The 15,953-nt window shown below is 34.9% G+C and overlaps 1 protein-coding gene across 2 annotated transcripts in view; it reads left to right on the top strand.

The window, feature by feature from the left end:
- Positions 1-15,953, top strand: part of LOC106873594 (low-density lipoprotein receptor-related protein 6) — a 699,058-nt gene that overhangs the window by 672,553 nt on the left and 10,552 nt on the right. The window contains exons 19-23 of one of the 2 annotated variants that reach the window (XM_052965587.1): positions 553-696; positions 2,548-2,694; positions 4,328-4,492; positions 13,080-13,343; positions 13,956-14,195. In XM_052965587.1, coding sequence (XP_052821547.1) covers positions 553-696; positions 2,548-2,694; positions 4,328-4,492; positions 13,080-13,343; positions 13,956-14,195 — 960 coding nt within the window. The remainder of the gene's footprint in view (positions 1-552; positions 697-2,547; positions 2,695-4,327; positions 4,493-13,079; positions 13,344-13,955; positions 14,196-15,953) is intronic. The other variant, XM_052965592.1, reaches the window with a different exon arrangement.

The raw sequence follows: 15,953 nt of genomic DNA on the forward strand, positions 1-15,953 counted from the left end.
TATATATATATATATATATATATATATATATATATGGGAGAATTTACGAAAAAAAACAACAACAGACGAGGACAGGTGGTGTAAACAACAAAAGGATGTATTAGTTTAACGCTCGGGAATACAGAAAGATATATATATATCGGAGGTTTTAATTAAGACTTTACTGCAAGTTTAATTCACTTGTTACTTCTGCTTCATTTGGAATTAACCCTAACCCTAACCCTAACCCTTGTGGGGGTTTGTTCCTCCTGCCTTGAGAAACAACTACTGAACAACCTTTATTACGATTATTCCCCTTAGACCAAATAACCTTTACTGGTTTAATTACTGTAAATTACTGAAACATTCACTATATATTTTCTTAACATGATTTATGACATTAATTCTCTACAGTTGATACTATTGTTTTATCGCGATGCTTAAAGTTATTATTGTTGTAGTTATTGTTGTCCATGAAATTCTTGTGTTTATATAATTCCGAAATTTTGTTTTTAGACTAAAGTAATATAGTTATTGTCTTCATAACTGATTGTCTTGTCTGTGTGTTTTCAGTGGACAATCCCTGGGAACAGTCTGACGAAGCCATGTGCCCCGAAGGATGCCCTGAGCATTCATTTTGCGCTCGTCTTATACCAACTCTGCATTACGAATGCGTGTGCGCTGCTGGTTTCCAAGGAAACGGAGAAGTGTGCAAAGGTATTTCGAATCAAACTTTACTAACAAGGGAAACAACTCTTCTTCATTCAATCTAACGAGTCTTCTGTCTTCTGTGGAAAGTTCTCTCAGCAGGGTTTTTATTCATCATAGCTTAACCATAGGGGCAACGTCAGTGCCAACAATTCTTTTACAAAGCTCTTAAGACTGGTGGGAGAGAAGAAGGTAGATTTCGCATCAGATGCCTGTTCTTGATGCTAATGTCACCCAAGGACTAAACAAGAGTGTTAACTGGGGTTTGGTTTAAGTAAACTTTAACTGATAAATAAATATTAAAAAAAAAAACAGCCAAATAACACTATATGTTTCAAATTTAATGAAACTTTGATAAAGATTGTGAAACGTATTTTAATAACAGATTATTTAATATCGGTTATGTAAATAATAAAATTTTCAATTGAGTTTATGTGAGTCAAAGTTTAGCATATCAGGCTCTTTCTCTTTAACAGGGCATAGAAAAAGATTAAAAAATAAGTTATTTGTCTGGTTACTGCGTCAAAGGGTAATTATACTTTCTACTCCTCAAAGAATTAAACCATTATTCAACCTCCTACAATGACACCTTTTCATTTATTGTTACTGACAGAGACTTTTACCTGTGTCTTTGTGTTCCAAACTTTACCTGATTAATATTTTCAGTCTCAGTGTTTCTTGTCCCCTAAACAACCAGTAATATTCCTTGCAGTATGATAAAAAGGAATATTACACACTCATACACAACTCCTCCTTGTTATGTTGATATTTCTGTTTGGTACCTATATCAAAATTGTTCAAATCCTTGTGTAAGAGGTGTAGTGAAATTTAAGAGAGAAAAATTCCATTATAAAACTTATTGAGTGTATCTGGGAATTGAACACTTCAATGTTGTGTCTTCAGGTTGGATTCCTGTGTGTATTCACTGACAAATACATATGCACACACATACTCATGCACTCATTCAATGTTGTCATGTTGTTACAAAAATAGCTACAGTATGTACACTGAGATATATCTTATCAAACATTATACATGATCTTTAACATAACAATAGTAGCTTGTCCTTCAGACTACATTCCCTTTGTCACAAATCAAGTTTCGTTCTGTTGAGTAAATTGATGTAGAAGTGTTCCTACGGTACTTGATATGTTGTCTCTGTTGCCAGTCTTTAATGTCATTGACCTTTCACAGTTCTTGTCTTCAACATCTTTAAATTCTATAAAATAAAAGTCTTGGCTGGATTATCAGATAATGTCAATGTGAAGATTCTAAGTTGTTGATTTACCAGAGGTCTGCCCTGAACAAGCAAAATTCTAGGGACTTGTCTTAGACTACTTTGTCCTGGGCAAGCATCTATACATTATCCTAGGTATTAATTACAACACATTGTTATGGATACACATTTATACATTGTACTAGAAATACTTCAATGCATTTTCCTGAACATAACATACATTTATGCATTGTCCTAGAGACACATCTACACATTATCTTGGATACAATGCACATCTACACACTATCCTGGACATCAAACACATCTATTTTTCTGATCCTATTACACTTCTACACATTGTCCAGAATGTTAAATAGAGCTGTAATCTCACAGCTTCACATTGTCCTGGAATTACATCTGTACAGTAATCTAACCACTCACACTTATAACTGAGACACCTTTTCAGTTTCATACTTGTTTCTGTTATTGATGCTGTTAAGACATTAATTAACTCCTGGCGTTTCCGATGATTTCCACTCACTTACTCTCCACTGGAATATTCAATAGAATGAGTTAATTATCTCCCCATGTATAGCTTCCTAAGTCCAAACAGTCAATCCACCATAATATGTCTCTAATTGCAGAGTGTCCCAACAACACATATAAGTCTGACATCAGTAACAGTACCTGCCTTCCATGCCCTAATGATTCAGATTCACAGCACATATCAGCCTCAAAGGCCTGCCTCTGTAAAAGTCCATCAGCTCGGCTTGTAGATGGAATTTGTGAAGGTAATTCATTCAAATATAATTCTAAAACAGAATCTTTTCTTCTCTAGCATGGCTAATTCTTTTTCTTCGTAAACGTATATAAATATATTTCTTCCATGTTCTTATGTGTTGGATAATTCTGCAAATTTTGACAATTTACATAAATGCTGTTGCCACTGCTGCTGCTGCTGTTTCTTGTTGTTGATCTTGTTTCTGTTGTAGCTGTTGTTGTTCTTGTTGTTGTTGCTGTTGTTGTTACTGTTAAATAATTCTTGTCTGCCCTTCTTTGACATCTATAATTCACAAACATAGTCAATCAAATGTAAATATATGACTCACCACTCCTTCAACACATCAGACCTAGCCACATTATTCAATACTACCAGAGTGGAAGTCATAATACATTCTGATACCACCAAGTGTCTTCTACTATAGCCTTCAGCTGACTAAAACTTTGTGAGTGGAATTTAGTAGACAAAAACTCTTTGGAAGCCCATCATATAAGTGTATGTGTTTGTAACTGTGTTTATGTTAACACTGATTTAAAGACTTGTGTTGTTATTTATGTAGTGTCCCTTTATGTCCTCTAACTTAGTGGTTTGATAAATGGCGATTGATACCAGACTCTGAAATAAGTACTGGATGGGGCAATATAATCAACCAAAACTTTGAAGGTTGTTCTCTTGTATTGCCACAGTCCAATGACTAAAACCAGTAAAAGAAAAAAATGATTCATTAGAATTTGCTGTAGTTTTCAGAACATGTATCATCTACCTTGGTGTCCAGTGTATGTTTGTGTTTGTCCAAAAGGTGACATTGTTCTACAAACATGAGACTCTGTAAGATCCTGATAGATCTTGAAACACACTAGTTTAAATATGTAACAATTCCTTCATTTACTGATTCTGATTCAAAAAATCCAAGAAAAGACTCTAGCATCTGCTTTGGTTGTGTTTTGGAGAAATCTGACTACTGGTGTAGTTTATTCCTTTCCCATTAGACTTTGGAAAGATTTAATAGAAATATAACGAGGTGATAAAGTGCTGGTTAATTATACAGTGGATTGATGGAATCATTAGAGTATTGGGCAAAATGATGTGTGGTATTTAATTACAGCCATTTATGTTCTAATCTCAAATCTTGTCAGGTTGAACTTGACCTTTCATCCTTCTGTGGTCAATGAAATAAAATACCATTCATTTAAGTAGTGGGTTTGATTTAATGAACAACACCATCTTCCAAAATTTGTTGCTTGTGCCAATATTAAAAAAAAAGTCAATTATACAGTGGCCTTAATATTTACTGCAGTGATCTATGCATGTACTATGGTATCTGTTTGCAGCTAAGTGGACTGAGCTTTTGCCAGTAATATTGTGTAATGTTGATAGAAGGATTTGATCTGTTGATTCCTCAGTTTGGACTCTACAACAGAACTCTACAAATAATCAAGCTAAAATAATCGTTAACAGGAACATGGTTGCTAGGCAAGAGATTTGCCTAACAACAGATACACTAAACAACAGGGTTGCCAGGCAACAAAATTACCTGTTTATTGTTTTGTTTTGTTTTTTCATTTTTCATTTTCCTTCTTTTTCGTTTTCTTTTTTTTTTTTTTTCATTATTGTGTAATGAAATATCTTTTCTATTCTACCAGAAACTGAGACAACATCAACATCCAGACCAACTACTACTGTTACTACTACTACTATTACATCTACTACTACTACTACTACTACATTGCCTACCACTAGTACCACAACAACTATGTCAACAACAACAGAACCTATTATAACAACTAGGAAGAAAGCAGCTAATATTGGTTAGCTTTTCTTTGATATATTTTTGTTTTTCACTTTTTGAAAAGTGAATTAACCAAGATTTTCAATGTAAAATGGTATTAAATGTTATAAGAACCAATTTGAGGCAGAAAAGAGAAACATGCAAACAGGCTGGACAGATACTCTTTTCTTTCTTAAACTGGTATTAATAACATCTATACTATATCCAGGACCCCTTACTATCATTCTTCTTTACTCCTATCAGTCACTCTGTATTCACCATACCACCTATCATGGACATCAACCATTTTTGCTTACCATCATCCATCACTTACTCTCCCTTACCATCACACAGTTTTACTGCCACACCATCACGCTGTTCATGTTGTTTTCTAGTCAACCTCCTTAACAACAACCTGCATGTAGCCGTCATTATCTCTCTTTCCATCACTCCCTCCCTTATCATTCTCTCACTCTTATCACACTGATTCTACCAATTATGTTCCTACACATACTCTTTCTCATTTCATTCTCTTAGTCATCGATCTGTTGTCTCCTTGGTTGGGTTTACCTTGGAAGAATGAAAACAATATAGAAGTAGGGAAGACTGTCTAGACTTGCAGGGGACATAAACAACTCAGTAGTGTTGTTGCTATGGTAAAATAACCCCAATACAGTATAAAGTAGTTGGCAAATGAATAGAGACAGCATAAGGTAGATAAGACTCTTTGTCTTGTTAAGGACTTGAAAACCTCTCTAGTGCTAGTGACACAATAAAATGCACCCCATTCCCTCTATGGAGTTATTGGTGTTACAAATGGCATCCAGTAATAGAAATGATTCCCAAAATGGAATGATTGAGCAAGACACTTGCTCCAAATAAAAACTGAATCAAACTGTGACCTCCCGTCAAACCTATGCTGACATGAAAAGTAGACACAAAATGATGAGGATGGTGATGCATTATCATCATCCTCATTGCAAAAAAATAATGGGTAGCCAAATCAGTAAAACATTGATCAAATGCCATGTAGTATATTGCTGTGTCCTGTTATGTTCTGAATTCAGTTTCCAGATCAACTTTCAGAGTTGCTAAAATAATGCCATTTAAATACAAGTCATTTACTTCAGTTAGAAACTATTATTATTATTATTGTTATTATTATTAATATTATTATTATTATTATTATTATTATTATTATCCTTGCTGTGTCCCTTCATACATTGCTCTTCTGGCAAATAAAGAGATGATTATTATTATTATTTATATTTATGATAATAATGGCCCTGGTATTTGAATGATACTATTTTTGCAACCCTGAAAATTGACCTAAGGGAAAATTGAAGACCGAAAATGACAGGGCATAACTAAATACTACAAGGCACGTTGTCCAATGTTTTCACTAATTTTGCTACCCAATATTTTCAATAATAACAATAAGCAATTTATGTCTGCTTTATCATTAATAAAAAGAAATCATTATTATTATTCAAGGCAGTCACAGGGCAGAATCATAAGCATGTCAGACAAAATGCTTAGCAACATTTTTTCTGTCTCTTCACATTCTGAGTTCAAATTTCACCATGGTCAACTTTGCCTTTCATCCTTTTGGGGTTGATAAAATAAAGTGCCTGTTGAGCCCTGGGACTGTTGTAATCAACTAACACCTACCCATAATACTGTTGGCCTTATGCCAAAATTTGAGACTGTTGTTGTTGTTGTTATTATTATTATTTTTATTCATGATTTTAGAAATACATCAAGTGTTTTCCTTTCTTACATCAAAAAAGTATTAACTACATTTTGGAAGACATCCATAAAAATGCTCAGAGCTAACCAATGCAGTGTGAAAATGCCTAATGCCATTTGCAAATGTCCTCTTGCCATTTTCTGGAATGCAGCTATGTCTATCCTTACAGCTAATCTGTCAATGTATCATCATTCCAGTTGTACTAATTGCAAATGGAATTATAAACACATTCCTTAACTGACATTTCTTTCTTTTTAATACGCCAGCTAAGTCAGTGTAACTCTTCAGATCTCCAGCTTGCTTCTGCACAACATTACAATTATTTGGTATTGCTGTATCAATTGCCATTTATGTCGTGTAAAATTATGTTAGGCTTATTATGTGCTATTTGGTGATCTGTCTGTTTGCTAAATTTCCATAGTATCTGCACATTGTCTATTTTTTGTTTTTCTGAAGACAGGTAAAGGTTGATAAGAGTGCTGCTGCTACAGAGCTTTTTTCTCAAAAGAGTTGAAGCTGTGTAGCCAGTTATAGATTCGCTAAGCTATTATGTTTCCAGATATATTTGATATAGGCTAGTGTTGTACATGCTGGGACTTTCTGGAGTATTGGTTTGAAATTAGAACAAAACTTCATGTATTTTGTAACAGTTGTAGGTAATTTTTACATTATTATTATTATTATTATTATTATTATTATTATTATTATTATTATTATTATTAATTCAGTGACTAAATTTTAATTAACATTGTAATATGAAGAAGAAAAGAAGACCGACCTCAGATCAAGCTACTTTGGCCGTGTGGATGATTAAATCAACCACGCGTTGTGAGTAGCCAGTTTCATTATCATACCAGGAGACCAACTTGACAAAGTTGTCATTTAGGCTGATGCCAGCCACAGCATAAAAGATGCTGCTGTGAGTGTCACCCAGTAAATCTGTTGAGACCACAGCATCCTCTGTATAGTCAAGAATTCCTTTCAGTTTACCTTGTTGATGCCTTCTTCATGACTTTTTTGATTTGGTTGTAGGTGATACCTTTCTTAAGACAACAAGTAACATCAACCACAGAAACATCAGGTGTGGGGATATGGAATGCCATATCAGTCAGTTTTCCATTTAAGTCCAGATCAAAGTGATTAATACTTTAGCCATACTGGTCGTGACTTACAGTTTCAATGTTATTAATTACTGAAATAAGTAAGCTTGACTGAAAAATTTTAGAATTGTTGATAGTGAATAGAATGCACCATCCAAGGAAAGAGGATGGCCACAGACTCTTACAACTTAAACTGACTATGAAAATTGCCACAATTGGCCTGAACACTTATCTGAATAATTCTAATGACTAGATGCTAAAACTTGTCTTAAAGCATGAAGACAAGAAAACTACATACTCAGTAACTAAACAGGCAAGGAAATATCTAAATGAATTCCAAATACTTCCAGTCCCAGAATTAGATGTACTGGAAACAAGTGCAGAAAAAGCTAAGCATATGAAAACCCTTGCTAAAACTGCTACCCTAGATATTCTCACTGATAAATGGCAAGAAAAACCTCTCACTGGCAAATATCCAAAGAGAGTTAATAATGCTGATGTTGACAAATCTTTACCCATCAATGCTTGGCATCGTCAGTCTTAAAATTAGAGACAGAATGATTTATCATATCTACCCAGGAACAATGCCCACCTACAAGAAGCTTCCAGGCAAACGTCTTGAACGCCAGTCGCCCAACATGTCATGTATATAAACAGCAGGCTAAAACCATTGATCATGTTGTCTCCATGTGCAGCCTTCTTGTGCCTACAGAGTATCTCAGCAGGCATGATAGAACAGCACAGTATATTCACTGGGTAGTCTGCAAGGACCTGGACCTACCCAATGATAAAAACTGGTGAGAACACAAATCACCACCAGTGCTTGAAAATGATCACATCTTACTTCTTCGGAACTTTTCTGTTCAAACTGACAGAAAGATAGATGCAAATAGACCAGACATTATACTAAAAGATTTCAGACAAAAAGCATGCCTCCTCATCAATATGACTGTCCGAATCAACATATGTGTATCTGTCAAGACCTACCAAAAACTGAGCAAATATAAAGATCTTGAAATAGAAATTGGTAAAATGTGGAAGCTGAAGAGTAGAACAATACCTGTTGTCATAGGTGTCCCAGGGATGATAGCAAAAGGGGCTAATTGTTACCTATCTCAGATACCAGGAATTTCAAAAAAATGAAAGAAATTCAAAAAATAGTGCTCATGGGAACTGCTTGTATCCTAAGTAAAATATTGTCTATGTCATTCCAAAAACATTTTAATCTGTGAACATTATCAAAAGTACTTTTGAATATACATAATAGCAAACACCTTTTAATGTCATCTTAAGATCACACTATCATCTTATCATCAAATTACTTTTAAAACTATCTAGAACAATACTCTGTGCAAAACCAACAATATGGTACCCTAGTTATAATACCAACTTGAACTTCTAACTTGTTGTCTCTTGAGGTCTGTGAATGAAACTTGGAATCAACTTGTACAAATACAAAGCAAAAGTCAAGCATATAATAATAATAATAATATACTATTATTGTTGCAGATATCATTTAGCTAGATCAGGTAGTTTAAATTTTTCTACCAAATTTTTTTGAGTCTAACCATTTCAAGATTGACTTTGTCTTTGATTCTAACAAGAGGAGTGAAATGAGTTTCAGTAATATACTCTCTTTTACATAACTGCTCTAGGGGTTGGGTAGTGGACTAGCAGAAACAGTAGAATCACAGACAGATTATTGTAGGAGTTGTTGTACAAATGTAAGTTCGCAGTACACCAAACCTGCTACACAAGTTCAAATCACATGTCACAACCACTTCACTTTTATCGTGTGACTAATTCTGATTGCAACTGAAATGGACATAAGAAAATCTCATTTGTCCAGACAGGCAACTATTAACATTGTGGTAGGTAATGTTGTAGAGAAATTCTTATTGAACCAAAGCCAGCTTACTTGATTTTGGTTTCAATTGAGAACAACTTCACATATGTCTATAATGTCATTGAGAAAAGTTATGAATGCTACACCTTGTCATCTGTTATAAAGAATCAGGACTTTTTTTTTATTAATTCACACCATGGATATTGATACCGCATTTATTTTCCCAACATAATGTAAGTTCGATTTTCTTTCATATGCATATATGTCTGTGAGTTGAGGAAGTATGTTTTAAATGTATGTGAATGTGTAAGTATATCTATTATATGTTTGATTGAATCATAATCATTGTCTGTTCATTTTACCATGTTTGCATAAATTGAATGTATTTTTTCCAGCACAACATTCCAACACATGTTGCAGTCCATTGTCATCTCTCATCACAAGGTTCAGCATTCTGAGATCAGTCTTCATCATTTCTTTCATTTTTCTAAGTCTTCCTCTTCTGCATGCTCCATTCACTTGGATTGCTTGACATTCCATTATCCCAACTCTCATTTTCTATATGTGTCCTACATCCAACTCAGTTCACTCATTTCTCTTGTACATTATCTCATATTCCTCTGATGCCCCTTTTTTTATCTAAGCTTATCAGTACATTGTCATTTCTGCATGCTAACATTACACATCCTACAAAATATGCTCACCTCATTTCTGTTCAGCCTTTGCACATCCTCATGGATATTCAATGTCCGTGTTTCATTACCATTGCATTATCGCACTTCATGCACAAGCTTTATTTGAAGATCCCTTTCCTTTTATCTCTGAAAAATCTTTGGTTGCAAATAGACATATATGAACTCTTTCCATCCCACTCTTACTCTATCAACTGCTTCTAGGAAGAATGCATTTCAGAGTTCTGTGTCAGCCTACCTATGATCCCATTGCATCTTCTGTACACCCACAGTTTACTTTGAATATACAATAGAGAGTTCCTACGTACCCCTTTTCTGTATATCAGTTATGCCCACTTACCAGATTGCAATAAAGCTTTGTATCCTACCATTATAGAGATAGGCATGGTTGTTGGTTAAGAAGTTCACTTTACAACCACATGTCTTCAAATTTAATCCCATTATGTGGTACCTTGGACAATAATAGATGTATTAGTTTAACGCTTGGGAAGTGAGAAAGTCTTTTACATTTCAAGCCTATGCTTCGACAGAAAGGAACACAGAAATAAACACGGAGAGAAAATAGAAAAAGGTTTAGTGGCTAGCAATCTATCATGGCAAAATGCCATATATGTTTTCCACTTGGTTAACAGCTTTTGTTGTAGAAAGCATCAATGGTTCCTCATACTGACACAAACTCAACTTACATCTCATTTAAACTGATTTACCAATTCATATCCCAATTGGTCATGTTGTAGATCTTTCTGCAACTTTCATACTTTGATACATCAATTTGATGCCTCTCTAATTGCTTCATTCTAAAGCATTAGCCTTGGCCCTCTAATCATTGACAGCAATGCTGCTCTGCCACTCATTGAAGATAATACCTCTATGCCTAACTGACTGACTATGAGTGACCAACACGTCCTACTTTGCCAGGTATTGTCAATAGCTTAGCAAATATCTTTGATATTTCAAATGCATTTCTTTTCTTCATATTCTTAATGACTCTTTTTTGCAGCATGGCTCTCAACCCCCAGTTGCAGATTACTCTGTTGGGTTCATTTAAAGTAGTAACTCCCACATGTTATTGTCATCCAGCAACCACTCATTGTAATAGTTTTCTGTCATTTTCTTCTCAACACCACCGAGCAAGAGTACATCACTATTATTATGCATGCACTTTTCACTGAATAGATACTGATTCATCACAAATCACTTCACAATTGTTGGCACTTCTTGCGATAAACCTGTTGTCTAGATTCTCTTCTAGCAACTTGATATTACTCCTTGCTCCCTCCTTTCTTCCAGTTTTTTCAGGATTGTCTCTTAGTTTTTATTGCTTTATCTAGTCTATCATTCCACCACCCCATACCATGTATCTACTATACTATGTCCCTCTCTGCTGGGATGAAAGCTTGCTCCATCTACAGATCTAGCTTACAGTAAGCTGACTCATGGAAAATCCCAGTTGTCATGTATGTTGTAAGTTTTTGCCTTCTTATCATAAACATCACCTAATACTTTTTAGACCTAACATGTGGCTAAGGGATCTCTCATCTTACTCTTTCTTCTCCAGTTTGCCTTCTGTCACTTTGTCCACCTGGCTCTTATCCTGATGTTGCAAATTACTGGTCTACATTGACTGGTTCATTTTCCACTAAGAATTAGTATTTACAACCATCTGCAGGTCGTCATCGACTTACAAACCTATTGACTTTACAGCGATTGGTGTGCCAGCTCCCAGCAGCAATGATAAGCAGTCCAGTTGAAATCTAATGGGCTTAATTTCTTAGAAATTAACCCATCTATGGGTGATGTCAGCTAACAAATGCTTCCCCTAGATTTGGTTATCAATCGCCACTGTGGTTATCCCAAGTGTTGGATGAATATCTTGTCACCAAGACATTGAGGCAGCCTCGTATTTGTTTATAAGACGACTGCTTGAGACTCTGAAATTATAGACTAATGCCAGTATGATGGTATAATAGAGAATGGTGTGTGTGACTTTTACCTGAGAATGTACCTTAAGAATGTAAAAATATAAAACAAAGCTATGTAGACATAGGCCAACTTATGACCAAATCAACTTACGACCAGTCACTTGGAACCAATTGTGGTTGTAAATTGACGTCAACCTGTATTTATCATGTTTCTTGGTGAATATAACATCTGTATGGCTTCCATATTTGCTTGGGTGGTAAGTGATCAGTTGGTTGGCTGGTTTTCTGAAGACAGTGTTGAAAATGGCCAAGACATTTGCATCAGCTTCAAGAGTATTGACAACTCTTCGTTTCTTGTACCACATTGATAGCTTCCATGTACATCAGAGTAACTATTTTGGTGTTGCAAAAGATGTCTGCAAAAGACCCCAGGCATGATATCAAGGTTATTGTTGAGCTAATAAGGAAGTCTCTGTGTGGTCACTCTACCTGCAAGAAATGGCAGCCATATTTGCTCTAACTGCACCCTATAATCTTTAAAAAAAGAACACATTGAACAATGTAGTTCTAAATATACATGATGATGGCTGGAACACTTTTGTTCATATTTACTTAATCAGAACTAACTTGGAATTAAACAAGAACAGCAACAAGACTGCTGTCACTTGATATCATGGTAATTGGCAAGGTCTCATAGAAATGGTTCTTTTGCTCATCTATCTGTTTTGACTGTGACACATAAGAAGAGTTCAACATCACTTTCATGCTTACTTTTACTAGTGACAGCTTTATTCTTCCTTCATTTAGTCTGACTACTTCAATTATACTGCCCAGCGATTTTCTTCAGTAACAATACACCTACTTCACCAACTCTAAGCAGGAACCTATCCAGAAGAATTTGTACCCATGTTCCTTGCCCATAAGGATTCTTTCCAGCTTACCTCTTGTAAACAACACCCATCTATTTCACTTCATCTCTATCAACTCAACAATCTATCTAGACCTGTCTTTCATTGGGCCAGTATTGACAGTGACAACTCTAAAGTTGTGCATCTGAAAAAAAAAAGCAGAGAGATTCTACTGGCAGTGATGGATGGATTGTTTGATGTTCGTCTGCATCTAAAAGTTGGAGTTGGTGATTGTGTTGGTGAGATTGCTTGATGATGGTTAAGGGGTACTGTCATATGATCAAGAGGTGTTTATGAATATCTGAATGTGTGTATATGAGTTTGAATAAGAGTGTCTGCATGATTGTGTATATGTTTGAATGAGTGTATGTATGAAAATATTATACAGTATTTGTTGTATATTTTACAGGACTGCCCAAATTTGGAAACTGCCCAAATGGTGACACTATAACAGTGGCTCTTCCTACCCAAGAGAACAGTGTCTATGTTGCTGTCACCTGGACAGCTACTGATCACTTGGACAAACGTCTGGTATTAAAATCAAATATTCCATATAACGAAGATGGTCTTCACTTCAAATGGCTGGGCAAATCTGAAAGACAAAAAGTTATCTTTACAGCTCTCGACCGTTGGAATCAAAAAGCTGCCTGTGAATTTTATGTCATTGTTGAAGGTAAGATCAGATACTGTTTTGTTATATTGATACTAATTCTAAGTCAGCCCTGATCAAGCAGACCTATAAATTAAGACATTCCAGCAGTTGTTATCATTCTCATTGTTGTGATGTAACTCCAATTTGTCGTTTTTAGTCATACCTACAACTCCCTTCTCATCATCATCATCATCATCATCATCATCATTTAATGTCCGCTTTACATGCTGGCATGGGTTGGATGGTTTGACTGAGGACTGGCAAGCCAGAAGGCTGTACCAGGCTCCAATCTGATCTGACGAAGCTTCTACAGCTGGATGCCCTTCCTAATGCCAACCACTCCGAGAGTGTAGTGGGTGCTTTTCATGTGCCACCGGCATGAGGGCCAGTCAGGCGGTACTGGCATCAACCATGCTTGAATTCTGTATACATACACAAAGACATTGGATAATTTCACCAAGCCTATGAATTCTAATGCATGTGTGGGGATTTCCAACAAGGCGGTGCTCCAGCATGGCCACAGTCAAATGACTGAAACAAGTAAAAGAGAGAGAGTAAAAAGAGTATGTATATTGTTTACCCTCATTTACTTCTGTTCACTAATATTTTGTCCACTTCTGTTTCATGTTTCAGACAAAGAAGCCCCTCATTTTACCTATTGTCCTCACAATATTGTAATCAAGACTAATCTATTATCTGAACGAGTGGTCTGGCCAAAGCCAATTGCCGAAGACAATACTCAACTAGAAAAAGTGGTATCCTCTCATCAAACTGGTTCAGATTTTACTTCTGGAACCACAGTTGTTAACTATACAGCAATAGACAAAACAGGAAACAATGCCACCTGTAACTTTAGTGTTACTATCATACCAGGTAAGGATTGATTGTTAACATATGTCTTTTACCTTCAAAGATCAGTGTTACTTGACATATTTTGGTTGTGACCTTTGGGCTGTGCTGATGGGTATAGAGTTTATAATGAGGTGTATCATATTAAAATTTCTCTGAAATATATCATTAAGCAGTGTGGTGATAAATTTGTGTGCTATAGCATGCTTCAGTTGAGAATTAAATACTGTACCTAAAAGAGACTAATATGCTCTATATATCTCATTGTACCTATCTCTCTCACTAGCTAACAAACTCAGGATTTAAATCTGTCTATTTATCTACTTTTCAGTCATTTAGCCTATCTTTCTATTATTCTTTCTATGTTTAGATATAGTAACCTCATAATCAGTTAATACTACAGATCTGTGACATAATGTTTCTCTTCAAATATTAATAACACATTAGCCATTGACAGGATGCATTTTTCAATTCTGTGGCAGTTTTGATTTTTAAACAATCAATATTCAAAGTATATGTGTCTAAATTTCAGTAAAAATATACTAGGAATAACAAGTTTTACAAATAGTTAAATGATATTGTCAAATAGTTTAGAAAATAATGATATCTGTCTATTTATTATATATATAGTTCTCATCGCTGCATATAGATGATAATTGAAGTACAACTCCCAAGTATGTTTGATAAGTCTTCTAAGAAACAATAAAATGAGAAGTTGGATAAATTATTGGTACTTCAGTTTTATGTATAGCATATGTAATATGCTACTAGTGATATCCAAGAAATAGTAATAAACAAATTACTGTACAGTTGCTGGTGCATATCTGACAAAAGATCATGTGATAAATTATGTAAAACACCCAACAGCATAATAGCCAAAATAGTTCTATATTTGGTAAAATATTTATTTATTGAAACATGTTTGCTAAGTCTGGCTCTGCTCAAGCATAAGTCGCACTGAAAATAGAGTTATAAACCCCATTTAATTCTATAGCTTCTTTTAAGCACATATCAACTAAACTTTTTGGAGTATGATATCTTTACAACTTGATACTGTTGAAATATTTTGTAACTACCATGATAGAGTTGTTGAATACTTTTTATGGTATTTAATACATCTATGCTATATTTAACCATCGAAAACACAAAAATTGTTACATTCATTATCTATCAAAAAATAAATGACAAGTAAATTCAGAAAACTAAAATAATTCTTCTACCATGTAATTGCTTCGGTTTCAACATATAACCTCAGATGAAGTCATTTGCAAGACAAGTGCAGCTCAGAGATTCACAGAATAAGTAAAATTTCATTGGTTTTGTCCATTTATTTTTACATCTGTTTTCCATAGATTAGATAAATACCTTATTGAGACATTGTCTTACAACCAGATGTTTTCCCTGTTGCTAACTCTTACTTAGTTTTCAAAGAAGTGATATCTTATTCCACTGTTTTGAAAGACACAAAAACAGTGGACAACTCAACAAGGGAAATGGCAGCAATATGACTGAGCAATTTTCAGAGAAGTGCAAATTTAAACAAATACACAGACATACATATTTTCACATGTACACAAACATACAATAGGCTTCTATATTGTGTCTATCAACCAAATTCACCCACAAGTGTTTGGTTATCACAGAGTCATAGTAGAAGACACTTGCCCAATGTACCATGTAATAGAACTGAACAGAAAAGCACAACTCTTAATTATGCAGCCATACCTATGTTTTCATGATATTATCGGTGCTTTTGCTGGCGCAGTTGAACAGATTCAAGAT

The sequence above is a fragment of the Octopus bimaculoides genome, chromosome 1 (genome assembly GCF_001194135.2).
Source record: "Octopus bimaculoides isolate UCB-OBI-ISO-001 chromosome 1, ASM119413v2, whole genome shotgun sequence".
Classification (NCBI taxonomy): domain Eukaryota; kingdom Metazoa; phylum Mollusca; class Cephalopoda; order Octopoda; family Octopodidae; genus Octopus; species Octopus bimaculoides.